Source organism: Crinia signifera, chromosome 19, assembly GCF_055691185.1.
Source record: "Crinia signifera chromosome 19, ASM5569118v1, whole genome shotgun sequence".
NCBI lineage: Eukaryota > Metazoa > Chordata > Amphibia > Anura > Myobatrachidae > Crinia > Crinia signifera.
In genome coordinates, this window is record NC_139226.1 from 7,544,397 (window position 1) to 7,562,371 (window position 17,975).

The window sequence follows — 17,975 nt, forward strand, 5'->3', positions numbered from 1 at the left end:
GGGTCTCAGACCCAGAAGTCCAGCGACGGAGCCGCATCGCAAGGGACAGCACTTTTTCACAAGAGCTGTCCCTTGCGTCAATGATCGCATATGTTAAAGCATATGGGATTATTAACAACGCGGTACCCGGCAAAGGGGGGCGTTAGAGGGCTGCGGATGTTACTGCCCAATGCGCCTGGAAAAATGCGCAAATCCCTGTGTAAGCTGGGCCTGACGCATGTGAGGATAGGTACAGCTCTGCAACAGTATCATGTGCACTTTGTTTTTGCCAGGAGTAACAAAATCGATAACTTAGGGATGCAGTTAGACAGTAAGGGACCCTATTTTCTTTTCCATGTATTTTTTAGAAAATTACAAAAACTTGTGACCTGTGATGTGGAAACCAGCAAAAAGTGCCGGAGAAAATTGGAAAATCAACCTGTACCCCCAAAATGGCAAAGTAACATAGGATAACAGTATAGACGTATATATTAGAGGCCATAAAAAAATAAATTGGGACTTAAAATGTATTAAATAATTTCAATGTGCATAAGAAAAAACTGGGAAAAAAAAAGATAATAAGTTTTTTTACATAAAACAAATGCTCTAAAATTTGGGGTATGGGTAAATGGGCATAAGTGTATATTTGAGTTAATTAACCCTTTGAGTGCCAAGCGAAATTGTCAAAATAGGTGTGAAAATTGCCAAACAAAACCTTTGTATTCATCATAATGATGTTACATAATATAGGGAATATAATCTTTTTTTTTAAACAACATTTTTTATTTGAAATGATATAACAAATGTGAGCGACGCTGGCATAGTTAGGCAAAGGGTTGAAGGCACTCTAAAAAAAAACAATCATATGGGACCAGTACTGTTGCAGTGTGAATGCAGTCATCAAACCAGGCGAAAAGATGGTCACAGCTACATCAGACACAGCCCCAGACACAGCCAATCAGAAGTGCCTGTTGATACCCGCTGCGTTCTTATTTTCCATTGGTCAAATTGTGCTGATGCACAATGGGTTCCTTTGGGGACAGATTTGACTTTAGGGAAAATAAAAAAGGCACACCGGGCTAGGGCTGGCAAGTTGTGGTTTTCTAGCACTGCAACCTGTTTCTCGGCCAAAAAGTGCTTCACAGAGAAAGCTGCGTGGACTGGGGCAATCATGATGGAGGCTGAAACTAATTTTCCATAACTCCAGCCTTTTACCTCTTATTCTTTCCTGCAAAGCTTCTAGAACATTTCTGTAACATCACTGTTTTGCCTTCAAGTACCCAGCCTGCCAAAACAGCTCCCAGGATAGCATGATGCATGCTGGGAGTCTCCTATGGGGTAATGCCAGCTATAGCTGGCGTTACCCTCCACTGCAGAGCCCTACCGAAGGTGCTTTAGTGCATAGGAAAATCTGGTAAAAAAAAAAAAAACTTTTATTTTTTTACCACATTTTTACCACATTTCTTCTTTAGTAGATTAAGCCCACAGCATGGATTTTTTGTTTTTACAAGTCTCGTTAAGTAATGGCCACACCCTGTACACCTCGTATATCATTATTGGCTTTTCAGCATGTTGACGTACCTGCCACACTCTAATTGGTGATTGCATACATTTTGCATTGGAAGTTGTTAGATGTAATTCTTCCAGGCCGGCGCCCTCAGGATTTACCTGCACGTAGCTAACCCTCTTCTTGGCAGAGTTATATGATTCCCAATATCTCATTGTCTAATGCACTACAGCCGGCCTGATTCCTAAGGACATATCTCTTATCTCCTCCTTATTCTCCATCCGCACGGGATCCCCGGCCTAGTGTCTCAGTGAGGATAGCCTTGTGTCTATTTACAGCAGCCTGTAATCCCGGCCTTAGTGCCAGGAGGGGATTCCTGTCCTGAGGGAAGGCCCTGGCCTGGTGATATACTGTAACTACAGTCACGTGAAAGCTCTGCTAATGTAATGCTCAAGGGGAATGTGTCTTCTTCAGGACATATAAGAATGGCTGCCTGTACCGGTCTGGTGGCCCCGTGCCTTCCTTTCTAAGTCTTAAACGAGCTTCAGAAGCCAAACCAATGTCAAGAAAAGACAACTCCTTGCTAAATGTCATTTACAATACAGTATATTAGCGGATAGTCAAAGCGTGAGATCAGTGCACAAGGATAAATAAAAATACAGAAATGCACGCTTATGCTGTTCCCAGAATTCCTAGTGCACCATTTACCCAGCATTCCCCTTTTGCCGTATGTAGACAACGATCACCAAACTTCAGACTTCCAGGCTTGGGTATTTACCATCGCGCTTTATCTACCAGTTGGCGTTGAGGTCACTTCCAGTTGGCGCCACATGTTGCCTTTCACGGAGTGTCCAACTGTCTCCATGCACGCCTGAATCCCCCTGACATCCTGGTTTATGCGCCACCATGAGTAAGCTGATCCAGTCTCCTCCACTCAGAGTGTCTCTGAGACACCACCTGATTCCATCAGCCAATCAGGTTCCAGCAGGGGTTATTTAAGGACTTCTTGTACACATGCTCTCTGTCAGTACAACATGTCTCTACCAGACGCCTACCTAAACCTGGTGAGCCCAGCTGCCCTGGTCACAAGCTCTCCTAATCCAGTCCAAATTTCTCTAAGGCTCCAAAGCCACCTAGGTTCCATCCCTGTTCCAGACATTCACCCCGCTCCCAGGTGTGGATGAAAGGGTCAACAGTCAATAGTTCGACAGCAAAAAGTCAACATACAGTAGAAAGTGAAAACTCATTTCCACCTTTTCATGCTTCAACTTTTTGTCAATATCGACCTTGCACTTGTCAGCCTTTTGCCATTGACTTTTTGACTCCAGATACCCCTCTTCCAATCAATTCCAAGCCTCAGATTAGCAGATGCAATGTTTTATTGGAAAATGGGGATATATGGGAACAAGGAGGAGATCATTATTAATTGTCACTTTTGTGTCCAAAAATAGTTTTTCGGTAGAGTTCCATGTCTGATTGTAGCCATTACGTTTGAGCCCTCGGTAACCGATTTACCAGCTGGAAACCACAATCATCCTTTGCACTAAACATCAATAATCCAGGAGAAAAAGACAATTGATGGTTGTTCTAACAGGTTCCCAGAATCTATATACAGCTTCTATACATGTGTACAATGTGTCCATCAATTATAATAACAATATAATAACAATATATACAATATATAATGATAAAATGTTAATAAGCGGACAGCCTCATTGGTCCACAGCCCATCCATCTGCGTTTTGTGTAGAGTTGCTGTCAATCATCTCAGAGTAACTGTTTTCATGTGGAGGGAGGAGCTGCCAATCATTCTGCCAGAAAATGTTTTGCTGTGGAGTTAGAACTGTCAATCATCCTGCAGTAATCCTTTTTATTGGGGAGTGCAGCTGTCAATACCTCCAGTAATTAATATGTAATTAATACTTTTCTTGTATAAATGGTGATGATTATGAACTTATATTGTATAAATGTTCCAATGTAGTCTTGTCAATTCTAATACCTTTTTAGTATATGGAGTATAGAAAATAAATATCCGTAAATTGTGATAAACAACCAACCAATCAGCTCCTGCCTGACATTTTTCAAACACACTCTGGGATATGGCAGGCAGGAGCTGATTGGCTGGTTGTTTATCACTCTCCATGTTATCCCTTTTGAAGCTTAGAGAATCTGGCCCAGAAATAGGGAAGGACTGAGAAAACACCTTCATAATATCTGATTTATCGGAGAACCTGTAAGCTAAACATACAAGCTGTCTCATCCTCGGAACGCTTCTATGTAAATCTTTCATCTCTGTCGTAGGAGAGTTTGGCCATTGCCTGCGAAAGCATCAAGAGGCTTCGAGCCGACATGGGTGGGACAAACATTCTATCACCTCTCAACTGGATAATACGGCAGCCGGTGTGCCGGGGATATCCACGCCTGCTCTTCCTGCTGACTGACGGTGCCGTCAGTAACACAGGGAAAGTGATAGAGCTGATCCGTCACCACGCATCCTTCACTCGGTAAACAGAAGCGATGGTCGGATTAAGGTCTGCATGGGCCTGGAGCTGAAAATGGTTAAGGGACAATATTGAGCAGGGGAGGAACTGTGACCAGTTCTGCATAGGTGTGGCCAGTGCTATATGGGTGTGGTCATTTCTGCAAGGGTGTGACCATTGCTTTATGGGGGTGGTCAGTTCTGCATGGGTGGGATCAGTGCCATGTCAGCAGGTATACCGCCCACACTATCAACCCCCGGGTCTCCTTGAAAATGGTCAAGAACCAATACTGAGAAGGGGAGGAACTGTTGTCAGCCCTGCATGGATGTGTCCATTGCTGTATGGGTGTGGTTGGTTCTGCATGTGTGGGGCTACTTCATTGTGGGTGGGTATACTGCCCACATTATTAGCCCCCAGGTCTCCTTTAATACAAAATTCGAAAAATTGCAGAATATTTTGGGAAATATAAAATACAGTTTAATTACCTATGAGGGCCATCAGTGCTATATGCTGGTCATCTGGTCATCCTGCTGCCAGGTGGATGGGCCTATTTGTATGTGGGGACTGGGGCAGTAGCGCCATATGCAGCATGGTTAATCTCTTTGTGCACAGTTCCTACATACAGAGGTGACTGTAAAGTGGACAGCGGTTAGAGTCAGAGGCAATAGCCCCCACTTTATCTACCAGACGGTTTGATAAATCTCCGTTACTGTAACTTCATATGCAATGTTTCCTAATGGTATGTGGTATATTTCTTAATGTATTTTACAGATGCTATAGTTTTGGCATTGGCCAGAACGCCTGTCGGCGACTGGTGCAGGGGGTGGCAAGCGTGTCCAAGGGGAGTGCGGAGTTCCTGACGGAGGGAGAAAGGCTGCAACCTAAGGTAACGTAAGTGGCGAGTGACACCCCCCCCCATGTCTTCCTGTGTCAGCACATTGGAGTACTGCATGGGAAGGACTTGCCGCACTCCCGAGGGGTGACGGTCGGTGATCGGCATACGGTGGTACGGTGGTGGTACAAGGGAGCGCAGACAGGCACATGTAATATATGAATGTCGTTCCTGCTCGGTGTTATCCAACATGAACTCTAAAAAGTAATTAATCGTTGTTCTTAATTTATATACCAACATAGTTTGCAGCGCTGTACAATAACAGCGCAGGGCCAGAGAAACAAATTGTGGGTCCCTGTGCTAGAGGAGGGGGCGTGGCCCAGCATGGGGGCGTAGACAGAGCCGTTCAGTGAATGATTTGCTGAGAAGGTTGGGGGTGTAGCTCACTAGCCCCTGCTGGGTCCTCCAGACAAACCAGTACGCACCGATAGTATGTTTTGGTCAGCACGCATGGAAATGCCCCAAGGTGTAAGCACCAGAGCCAGACATGAACCCCAGGCTCCTTTAGGGGCAATCATGGTGCGGCCATTTTGTGTTTGACATTATCCAACGTGTCCTTTGTTTTTTCCTTCCTCAGATGTTACAGTCTCTGAAGAAATCCATGGCTCCTGTCCTAAGCGATGTCACGGTGGAATGGATCTTCCCAGAGAGCACTGAGGTCCTCATCTCACCCGTCAGCTCCAGCTTCTTGTTTCCTGGTGACCGCCTAGTGGGCTTCGGCGTAGTGTGCACCACGGCCCGGTACCTTTCCAACCCGCGTACTGTGAGTGTGATAGACTATATGCCAACGCCCCATGCCCTCTGCCTGCAGTCTTCATTGTTTGCACCCTGCGAACAGACTGATCACCAAGGACACATGTACCCGGCGTATGCACATGTGCAGAAAGTAATGTCACAGCCATACAGGGATGTCAGGGCCGTACAGGGATGTCAGGGCCGTACAGTGATGTCAGGGCCGTACAGTGATGTCAGAGCCGTACAGGGATGTCAGGGCCGTACAGGGATGTCACAGCCATACAGGGATGTCAGGGCCGTACAGGGATGTCAGGGCCGTACAGGGATGTCAGGGCTATACAGGGATGTCAGGGCCGTACAGTGATGTCAGGGCCGTACAGGGATGTCAGGGCCGTACAGGGACGTCAGGGCAGTACAGGGACGTCAGGGCCGTACAGGGACGTCAGAGCCGTACAGTGATGTCAGGGCCGTACAGGGATGTCAGGGCCGTATAGGGATGTCAGGGCGGTACAGTGATGTCAGAGCCGTACAGTGATGTCAGAGCCGTACAGTGATGTCAGAACCGTACAGGGATGTCAGGGCCGTACAGGGATGTCAGGGCCGTACAGGGATGTCAGAGCCGTACAGTGATGTCAGAGCCGTACAGGGATGTCAGGGCCGTATAGGGATGTCAGGGCGGTACAGTGAAGTCAGAGCTGTACAGTGATGTCAGAGCCGTACAGTGATGTCAGGGCCGTACAGGGATGTCAGGGCCGTACAGGGACGTCAGAGCCGTACAGCGATGTCAGGGCCGTACAGGGATGTCAGGGCCGTACAGGGATGTCAGGGCCGTACAGGGACGTCAGGGCAGTACAGGGACGTCAGGGCCGTACAGGGATGTCAGAGCCGTACAGTGATGTCAGGGCCGTATAGGGATGTCAGGGCGGTACAGTGATGTCAGAGCCGTACAGTGATGTCAGAGCCGTACAATGATGTCAGAACCGTACAGGGATGTCAGGGCCGTACAGGGATGTCAGGGCCGTACAGGGATGTCAGGGCCGTACAGGGATGTCAGAGCCGTACAGTGATGTCAGAGCCGTACAGGGATGTCAGGGCCGTACAGGGATGTCAGGGCGGTACAGTGATGTCAGAGCCGTACAGTGATGTCAGAGCCGTACAGTGATGTCAGAACCGTACAGGGATGTCAGGGCCGTACAGGGATGTCAGGGCCGTACAGGGATGTCAGAGCCGTACAGTGATGTCAGAGCCGTACAGGGATGTCAGGGCCGTACAGGGATGTCAGGGCCGTATAGGGATGTCAGGGCGGTACAGTGAAGTCAGAGCCGTACAGTGATGTCAGAGCCGTACAGTGATGTCAGGGCCGTACAGGGATGTCAGGGCCGTACAGGGACGTCAGAGCCGTACAGCGATGTCAGGGCCGTACAGCGATGTCAGAGCCGTACAGGGATGTCAGGGCCGTACAGGGATGTCAGGGCCGTACAGGGATGTCAGGGCCGTACAGGGATGTCAGGGCCATACAGGGACGTCAGGGCAGTACAGGGACGTCAGGGCCGTACAGGGATGTCAGAGCCGTACAGGGATGTCAGAGCCGTACAGTGATGTCAGGGCCGTACAGGGATGTCAGGGCCGTATAGGGATGTCAGGGCGGTACAGTGATGTCAGAGCCGTACAGTGATGTCAGAGCCGTACAATGATGTCAGAACCGTACAGGGATGTCAGGGCCGTACAGGGATGTCAGGGCCGTACAGGGATGTCAGGGCCGTACAGGGATGTCAGAGCCGTACAGTGATGTCAGAGCCGTACAGGGATGTCAGGGCCGTACAGGGATGTCAGGGCCGTATAGGGATGTCAGGGCGGTACAGTGATGTCAGAGCCGTACAGTGATGTCAGGGCCGTACAGGGATGTCAGGGCCGTACAGGGACGTCAGAGCCGTACAGCGATGTTAGGGCCGTACAGGGATGTCAGGGCCGTACAGGGATGTCAGGGCCGTACAGGGATGTCAGAGCCGTACAGTGATGTCAGGGCCGTACAGTGATGTCAGGACGGTACAGGGATGTCAGGGCCGTACAGTGATGTCAGGGCCGTACAGTGATGTCAGGGCCGTACAGTGATGTCAGGGCCGTACAGGGATATCAGGGCCGTACAGGGATGTCTGGGCCGTACAGGGATGTCAGGGCCGTACAGTGATGGCAGAGCCATACAGATTGGCCGTTACTTTGGGGTAGCTAAGCCTTGGAGAGAGATGAAGTGCAGAGAGGTAAAGTATCATGTTATTGGCTGTGTTTAACAGTTGGGGACTGGATAGCTGGTACACAGCCTATTATTCGGGAGCAGCGACGAGCGGCTTGCCTAGATGGAAGGACTAGCGTCTCCTAATCATAGCTGCCTTTGCAAGCGGAGCTGTTCCGTCACACAGCCAGGATGCTGCCGGTGGGATTCGCCATGGTAACGGGATGAGCCGCAACCAGATCAGAAATCACAGGCCACCTTTTCAGGGATTCTCTTTACATCATCAAAAAGATTTCAAATAAGACGGCGGCTTCAAACCTGCGCGTTGTAATCTATTCCCGGAACATGGTTCCCTGAGTGTCACTAGATGCCCCCACCCCATGTGCTTGTTATGGTGCCGGTTAGTGGGCGGCCGTGTGTGAGACAATGCCCATTTTACACACTCACAGTTACAGTATACGCACCTCTCCCAGTGCTCCGAACCACTGCCGGGCATTCAGTATTTCCCTGTTTATCCAGTACTGCCGGTCTGCCGACACACGGGCACAGTGGTAAGCATGATAGATCTACAGTGTTAATATGTCATCACCAAAGTGTCGATATGCCCAAGGTCAGCGTGAGTTTTTCTGGATTTTCTTCCTCTCGGTACATCATCACTCATGTCGACCTTTCATGACCTTTTTGCTTGTGTCAACCTTTTGTTACTGTTGACCTTGTACATGTCGACTATTTGGTGTTGACATATTGACTGTCTATCTAGACACTGTGGGGTAAATGTATTAAGATGGCATTTCTATTGAACATGGGATGTTGCCCATAGCAACCAATTTATTTAGATAATACATAGAATTTGATTGCTATGGGCAATGTCTCCTCTTCAATAGAAACCCCATTTTAGTCATTTACCTCATAGAATCTGATTGGTTGCTATGGACAACGTCCCATCTTTAATAGAACCCCCATTTTAGTAATTTACCTCATAGAATCTGATTGGTTGCTATGGACAACATCCCATCTTTAATAGAACTCCCATTTTAGTAATTTACCTCATAGAATCTGATTGGTTGCTATGGACAACATCCCATCTTTAATAGAACCCCCATTTTAGTAATTTACCTCATAGAATCTGATTGGTTGCTATGGACAACATCCCATCTTTAATAGAACTCCCATTTTTAGTCATTTACCTCATATACTTTGATTGGTTGCTAGGGCCAACATCCCACCATCAATAGAACTCCCATCTTAGTAATTTACCTCATAGAATCTGATTGGTTGCTATGGACAACGTCCCATCTTTAATATAACTCCCATCTTAGTAATTTACCTCATAGAATCTGATTGGTTGCTATGGACAACGTCCCATCTTTAATAGAACTCCCATCTTAGTAATTTACCTCATAGAATCTGATTGGTTGCTATGGACAACATCCCATCTTTAATAGAACTCCCATTTTTAGTCATTTACCTCGTATACTTTGATTGGTTGCTAGGGGCAACATCCCACCATCAATAGAACTCCCATCTTAGTAATATACCTCATATAATCGAGCTGGTTGCTATGGACAACATCCCATCTTTAATATAACTCCCATGTCCTGTAGGTCTTTTACTCTGGAACTGATGTACACATACCTTTCCCATATAAAGGGCCTGATTCTAAGTCATATGAGAGGGGAGAGGACAGCCGGCCCGGTACAGCAGGGGGCATGCCATGGGCATAGATAGTGCCCCCCACCCCCCCTATATAATGCCCAGGGGAAGGGGGGCTGTGATGATCTCATTCAGTGTGAATCATATTGGACCTCCCTGGTGGACAGCTGTAGGGGGGGTGCTTGTGACTGTGGGTGGCTGTAGGTGAGTGCCAGGGTTGTGGGTGGTGAAGGCTGGACCTGTGTCTCCCCCTAGTGGTGATATCACTGCTGAGCGCTGAGTGTCTTCTCTCTGTCTCCCTGTGTCCGCAGGACAAACGACGGCGCTACAGTATGATGCGGTCCCAGGAGTCAGGGAGCTCGGTGTTCTTCCAGTCACAAGATTCGTCAGGAAGTGGGGGGTCGAGGGGTCACCAAGACGCAGGTCTCCCGTCAGAGCACAGCTCCGAGTTCATGGACACCAGAGAGGATCTGGCTGCGGAGCAGGATCCTGGTAAGTGGCCCTTACATGCTGTGATACATAGAGCCCGACTCGCACGGCTGCAAACAGCGGCCGATTATCGATATACTGCGCATATGTGCGGACCGTAGGACGCATACGGGAGGCCGTCCTGCGATGAAGTCCTGCAACTTTTTCTATACGCATGCGTTACTAAGGTGATTGACAGGAAGTAGGTGTCTGTGGGTGGTAACTGGCCATTTAGTGGGAGTGTCCAGGAGAACGCAGGCGTGCCTGAGTGTTATAGGGGGTGTGCGTGACTTCACCTCCAGGCCGGATACGCCTTTATCCATCGCACCACGATCTCCGGCCACTCTGAGCCTGCGATGACTTATGTAATGGCGGACAGTACAGCGGCAACTATCCCTGTGACTGTCAATCAAGTTCTAGGTACTAAGGATGGAATGATTGAAGATCTGACAAAAGTTGAAGGAAGAACAAAAATCACAGAAATTCCAGGCGTGCTGTATGTACCAGAAATAGGAGCGAATCTTACTGCCATCAGTGTGATAGAACAGAGGACACAGAGCTGAAGGAAAAGGTGTTGTACACAACAGAAACAGGGTTACAATAGCCACAGGGCCAAGTGATCAGCAGTTATATGTCCTTGGTACACAGCGCTGTTACACAACGACATACCTCCCAACTTCGAAATGGCCGGAGGTAGGGATGGCTATCGACTATTGATGTTTCCAAAACATCGATGGTTGGGACCTAGTGCTCGATGTTTTGGGCATCGATAGTGGATGGTCGAATAGTTATATGCCATCGATGGATGGCTTCCGATGGTAAAAGTTGGGGGCGCATGTGCACTGCGTGCGCAGTGTCATTGCGTCCAGCGGCGTCGCTGCAGGCGGCCCGCCCCGCCAGGAGGTGGGCGCATGAGCAAAAGAAACTTAAACTGGATTGATGGCTAAAGTTTCTTCTGTGCATGCGCCCGGATCCTGGCCGAGCAGGCTGCCCGCAGCGACCCGTCCCATTGCTCTGCGCATGCGCGGCTAAGGGATGGCAGGAACCATCGATGGTGTGAGGTAGAATGGTTTATAGCCATCAATGGTTCCTGCTCTAGAAGCCATCGATAGCAACCATCGATGGGGGATGTGCCAATGACCATCCCTAGCCGGAGATCGTCGGAAATTTCGGGGGCATGGACTTACTAAAGGGGGCGTGGCCTATACACGCGCCCCCCCCCTCGAGGACACGCCCCCATTTTGACGCTATGGGGGCATGGCCCAGATGCTCTGTGAGCCTCTAGCCATGCCCCCAGCCCCCTGGCAGCCGACAAGGGGGTCTCCCAACACCCCCCCCCTCACCGCGGGACACTGCTGCCCGTGGCAGGGATGCGGGAATGTCCCCAAAAACCGGGACATTCCCGCGGTAATCGGGACTGTTGGGAGGTATGCAACGATGACAACTGAGTCGCTGGAACTCTGGCATAGAAGATTTGGTCATTTTAGATACAACAAAATCCAACGACAGAACAGGATGGACGCAGGAATGTCGGTGACTCTCACAGAGAAGCCACATGGAAGAGCTGCATATAAGGAAAGTCGTCGGCCATTTCCCAAGTCCACAAGCAGTTACTGTGCCAGTGTAGATAGTACAGGTGTCCATGGTCCTGTGGAAGCTGATACAGATCAGATGTCTGCTGACCTCACAATATGATACACATGTGCTGTACTTCACAAGAGGGAAATCTCATGTCGCAGAGAAGATGCAGACTACAAGAGGCTTGTGGGGAATCACCGATCACAGAATCGAGACCCGAGGTCTGAAACGGGTGGAAATATCTGTATGTATGTGTCATGTACAGAGTGCAGAGAGAATAAGATTTTGGTGGAGTGAGTCTAAAGTCAAATCTAAATCTGTGGTAGTCAGACGCCTGGTGCGCTCAGGTACCTGACAGCACTACCTTCTTTTGCTGCAGCCGATCTTGGCTATCAACGTAGAGCCTACAGCACCAGTCAGATCGCTGACCAGCAGCCCTTGCCGAGGTTCCACCCAGCCAGTGACCCCAGTGCATCCCTGGAGAGGAGCCCAATATGCAGAATACAAATCCAGGACTTGCAGCCTATGGACAACTCAATCCCGGACGTTCATGACTCACAGGTACCTCCCCAGATGTGGTATTATCCCTGTGCATGGTGACGTGGTACACTGATGGGACAGCACCTGTGCATGCTGACGTGGTACACTGATGAGACAGCACCTGTGCATGCAGATGTGGTACACTGATGGGACAGCACCTGTGCATGCTGACGTGGTACACTGATGAGACAGCACCTGTGCATGGTGACGTGGTACACTGATGGGACAGCACCTGTGCATGCTGACGTGGTACACTGATGGGACAGCACCTGTGCATGGTGACGTGGTACACTGATGGGACAGCACCTGTGCATGGTCACGTGGTACACTGATGGGACAGCACCTGTGCATGCTGATGTTGTACACTGATGGGACAGCACCTGTGCATGCAGATGTGGTACACTGATGGGACAGCACCTGTGCATGCTGACGTGGTACACTGATGTGACTGCCCCTGTGCATGCTGACGTGGTACACTGATGGGACAGCACCTGTGCATGCAGATGTGGTACACTGATGGGACAGCACCTGTGCATGCTGACGTGGTACACTGATGGGACAGTACCTGTGCATGGTGACGTGGTACACTGATGGGACAGTACCTGTGCATGGTGACGTGGTACACTGATGGGACAGCACCTGTGCATGGTGACGTGGTACACTGATGGGACAGCACCTGTGCATGGTGACGTGGTACACTGATGGGACAGCACCTGTGCATGGTGATGTGGTACACTGATGGGACAGCACCTGTGCATGGTGACGTGGTACACTGATGGTACAGCCCCTGTGCATGCTGACGTGGTACACTGATGGGACAGCACCTGTGCATGGTGACGTGGTACACTGATGGGACAGCACCTGTGCATGCAGATGTGGTACACTGATGGTACAGCCCCTGTGCATGGTGACGTGGTACACTGATGGGACAGCACCTGTGCATGGTGACGTGGTACACTAATGGGACAGCACCTGTGCATGCAGATGTGGTACACTGACCGGACAGCACCTGTGCATGGTGACGTGGTACACTGATGGGACAGTACCTGTGCATGGTCACGTGGTACACTGATGGGACAGTACCTGTGCATGCAGATGTGGTACACTGACCAGACAGCACCTGTGCATGGTGACGTGGTACACTGATGGGACAGCACCTGTGCATGGTGACGTGGTACACTGATGGGACAGCACCTGTGCATGCTGACGTGGTACACTGATGGGACAGCACCTGTGCATGCTGACGTGGTACACTAATGGGACAGCACCTGTGCATGCAGATGTGGTACACTGACCGGACAGCACCTGTGCATGGTGACGTGGTACACTGATGGGACAGCACCTGTGCATGGTGACGTGGTACACTGATGGGACAGCACCTGTGCATGCTGACGTGGTACACTGATGGGACAGCACCTGTGCATGCTGACGTGGTACACTAATGGGACAGCACCTGTGCATGCAGATGTGGTACACTGACCGGACAGCACCTGTGCATGGTGACGTGGTACACTGATGGGACAGCACCTGTGCATGGTGACGTGGTACACTGATGGGACAGCACCTGTGCATGCTGACGTGGTACACTGATGGTACAGCCCCTGTGCATGCAGATGTGGTACACTAATGGGACAGCACCTGTGCATGGTGACGTGGTACACTGATGGGACAGCACCTGTGCATGCTGACGTGGTACACTGACCGGACAGCACCTTGTGCATGCTGACGTGGTACACTGATGGGACAGCACCTGTGCATGCTGACGTGGTACACTAATGGGACAGCACCTGTGCATGCAGATGTGGTACACTGACCGGACAGCACCTGTGCATGGTGACGTGGTACACTGATGGGACAGCACCTGTGCATGGTGACGTGGTACACTGATGGGACAGCACCTGTGCATGCTGACGTGGTACACTGATGGTACAGCCCCTGTGCATGCAGATGTGGTACACTAATGGGACAGCACCTGTGCATGGTGACGTGGTACACTGATGGGACAGTACCTGTGCATGGTGACGTGGTACACTGATGGGACAGCACCTGTGCATGCTGACGTGGTACACTGACCGGACAGCACCTTGTGCATGCTGACGTGGTACACTGATGGGACAGTAGCTGTGCATGGTGACGTGGTACACTGATGGTACAGCCCCTGTGCATGCTGACGTGGTACACTGATGGGACAGCACCTGTGCATGCTGATGTGGTACACTGACCGGACAGCACCTGTGCATGCTGACGTGGTACACTGATGGGACAGCACCTGTGCATGCTGATGTGGTACACTGATGGGACAGTACCTGTGCATGGTGACGTGGTACACTGATGAGACAGCACCTGTGCATGGTGACGTGGTACACTGATGGGACAGCACCTGTGCATGCTGATGTGGTACACTGACCGGACAGCACCTGTGCATGCTGACGTGGTACACTGATGGGACAGCACCTGTGCATGCAGATGTGGGACACTGATGGTACAGCCCCTGTGCATGCTGACGTGGTACACTGATGGGACAGCACCTGTGCATGCAGATGTGGTACACTGATGGGACAGCACCTATGCATGGTGACGTGGTACACTGATGGGACAGCACCTGTGCATGGTGACGTGGTACACTGATGGTACAGTACCTGTGCATGCAGATGTGGGACACTGATGGTACAGCCCCTGTGCATGGTGACGTGGTACACTGATGGGACAGCACCTATGCATGGTGACGTGGTACACTGATGGGACAGCACCTATGCATGGTGACGTGGTACACTGATGGGACAGCACCTATGCATGGTGATGTGGTACACTGATTGGACAGTACCTGTGCATGCTGACATGGTACACTGATGGGACAGCACCTGTGCATGCTGACGTGGTACACTGATTGGACAGTACCTGTGCATGCTGACATGGTACCCTGACCGGACAGTACCTGTGCATGCTGACGTGGTATACTGATGGGACAGCACCTGTGCATGCTGACGTGGTACACTGATTGGACAGTACCTGTGCATGCTGACATGGTACCCTGACCGGACAGTACCTGTGCATGCTGACGTGGTACACTGATGGGACAGCACCTGTGCATGCTGACGTGGTGCACTGATGGGACAGTACCTGTGCATGCTGACTTGGTACACTGATGGGACAGCACCTGTGCATGCTGACGTGGTACACTGATTGGACAGTACCTGTGCATGCTGACATGGTACCCTGACCGGACAGTACCTGTGCATGCTGACGTGGTACACTGATGGGACAGCACCTGTGCATGCTGACGTGGTACACTGATGGGACAGTACCTGTGCATGCTGACGTGGTACACTGACAGGCCTGTGCATGCTGACGTGGTACACTGACAGGCCTGTGCATGCTGGCGTGTAACACTGACAGGACAGTACCTGCTCAAGGCTGATGTGGTACACTGATAGGACAGTACCTGTGCATGCTGACGTGGTACACTGTGATGAGACAGTCCCTGTGTATGGTGATGTGGTACACTGTGATGAGACAGTCCCTGTGCATGGTGACGTGGTACACTGACCGGACAGTATCTGTGCATGGGGACGTGGTACACTGTAATGAGACAGTACCTGTGCATGGGGACGTGGTACACTGTGATGAGACAGTCCCTGTGCATGGGGACGTGGTACACTGTGATGAGACAGTCCCTGTGCATGGGGACGTGGTACACTGTGATGAGACAGTCCCTGTGCATGGGGACGTGGTACACTGTAATGAGACAGTCCCTGTGCATGGAGATGTGGTACACTGTGATGAGACAGTCCCTGTGCATGCTGACGTGGTACACTGTGATGAGACAGTCCCTGTGCATGCTGACGTGGTACACTGATGAGACAGTCCCTGTGCATGCGGACGTGGTACACTGTGATGAGACAGTCCCTGTGCGCGGGGACGTGGTACACTGTGATAAGACAGTCCCTGTGCGCGGGGACTTGGTACACTGTGATGAGGCAGTCCCTGTGCGCGGGGACGTGGTACACTGTGATAAGACAGTCCCTGTGCGCGGGGACTTGGTACACTGTGATGAGACAGTCCCTGTGCGCGGGGACGTGGTACACTGTGATGAGACAGTCCCTGTGCGCGGGGACGTGGTACACTGTGATGAGACAGTCCCTGTGCGCGGGGACGTGGTACACTGTGATGAGACAGTCCCTGTGCGCGGGGACGTGGTACACTGTGATGAGACAGTCCCTGTGCATGGGGACGTGGTACACTGTGATGAGACAGTCCCTGTGCGCGGGGACGTGGTACACTGTGATGAGACAGTCCCTGTGCGCGGGGACGTGGTACACTGTGATGAGACAGTCCCTGTGCATGGTGACGTGGTACACTGACCGGACAGTACCTGTGCATGGGGACGTGGTACACTGTAATGAGACAGTACCTGTGCATGGGGACATGGTACACTGTGATGAGACAGTCCCTGTGCATGGGGACGTGGTACACTGTGATGAGACAGTCCCTGTGCATGGGGACGTGGTACACTGTGATGAGACAGTCCCTGTGCATGGGGACGTGGTACACTGTGATGAGACAGTCCCTGTGCATGGAGACGTGGTACACTGTGATGAGACAGTCCCTGTGCATGGGGACGTGGTACACTGTGATGAGACAGTCCCTGTGCATGGGGACGTGGTACACTGTGATGAGACAGTCCCTGTGCGCGGGGACGTGGTACACTGTGATGAGACAGTCCCTGTGCGCGGGGACGTGGTACACTGTGATGAGACAGTCCCTGTGCGCGGGGACGTGGTACACTGTGATGAGACAGTCCCTGTGCACGGGGACGTGGTACACTGTGATGAGACAGTCCCTGTGCACGGGGACGTGGTACACTGTGATGAGACAGTCCCTGTGCATGGAGACGTGGTACACTGTGATGAGACAGTCCCTGTGCATGGGGACGTGGTACACTGTGATGAGACAGTCCCTGTGCATGGAGACGTGGTACACTGTGATGAGACAGTCCCTGTGCGCGGGGACGTGGTACACTGTGATGAGACAGTCCCTGTGCGCGGGGACGTGGTACACTGTGATGAGACAGTCCCTGTGCGCGGGGACGTGGTACACTGTGATGAGACAGTCCCTGTGCACGGGGACGTGGTACACTGTGATGAGACAGTCCCTGTGCACGGGGACGTGGTACACTGTGATGAGACAGTCCCTGTGCACGGGGACGTGGTACACTGTGATGAGACAGTCCCTGTGCATGGGGACGTGGTACACTGACGCGTTTCCCAGCAGCCAAATACGGACAAGCAGGAAGCATCCCACGGATCAGTCAGACCTGTGCGATACTGCTCAGTGTAAAAAAAGAAATAAATAACTAATTCAAAAGCTTAACCAGCCCCATCTCAATGAGCTGGTCATGTTTGCAGAAATACAGGGGGGGGGGGGGGGGGAATCAAATTGGGTTCCCCTGTATTTTTTATAACCAGCACCAGGCTCTTGCCCGGTCCAGGTTCCCAAAATACGGGGGACAAAAGTTGTAGGGGTTCACCGTATTTTGGAAACTAGTATCGGGCTCTAACAGCCAGCGGTATCATGCCACAGCCCGGGGACACTTTTTACATAAGGCCACAGCATGAGCCCCTTGGCTGGTCATCCCAGGCCGGGTCCTTGGGGGAGTGTGAACCCCCAAATAAAGAGCCCCCACCCCCCAGGAGATTCTTTATTTTTCTTATTTTTTCACAGAGAAGCCTTGCGCGGATCTGACCACTTAGCCAAATACGTCTGGAAATTAGGAGTTTTTTACAGTGGTATTTTTTTGTGAATTACAGTCCGATTTCAGCAGAACGAAGGATAGTACATGAGCACACCACCATAGAAATCATGGTAAAATACAGCCGAGTTCTATCGATGGTGTTATTCATTCGTACACTTGAA

General features: G+C 50.9%; 1 protein-coding gene across 1 annotated transcript in view; it reads left to right on the top strand.

Moving 5' to 3' along the window:
* Positions 1-17,975, top strand: part of VWA5B1 (von Willebrand factor A domain containing 5B1) — a 125,550-nt gene that overhangs the window by 77,316 nt on the left and 30,259 nt on the right. The window contains exons 9-13 of the mRNA XM_083162406.1: positions 3,788-3,990; positions 4,738-4,852; positions 5,436-5,621; positions 9,788-9,968; positions 11,902-12,083. Of these exons, the coding sequence (XP_083018532.1) occupies positions 3,788-3,990; positions 4,738-4,852; positions 5,436-5,621; positions 9,788-9,968; positions 11,902-12,083 (867 nt within the window). The remainder of the gene's footprint in view (positions 1-3,787; positions 3,991-4,737; positions 4,853-5,435; positions 5,622-9,787; positions 9,969-11,901; positions 12,084-17,975) is intronic.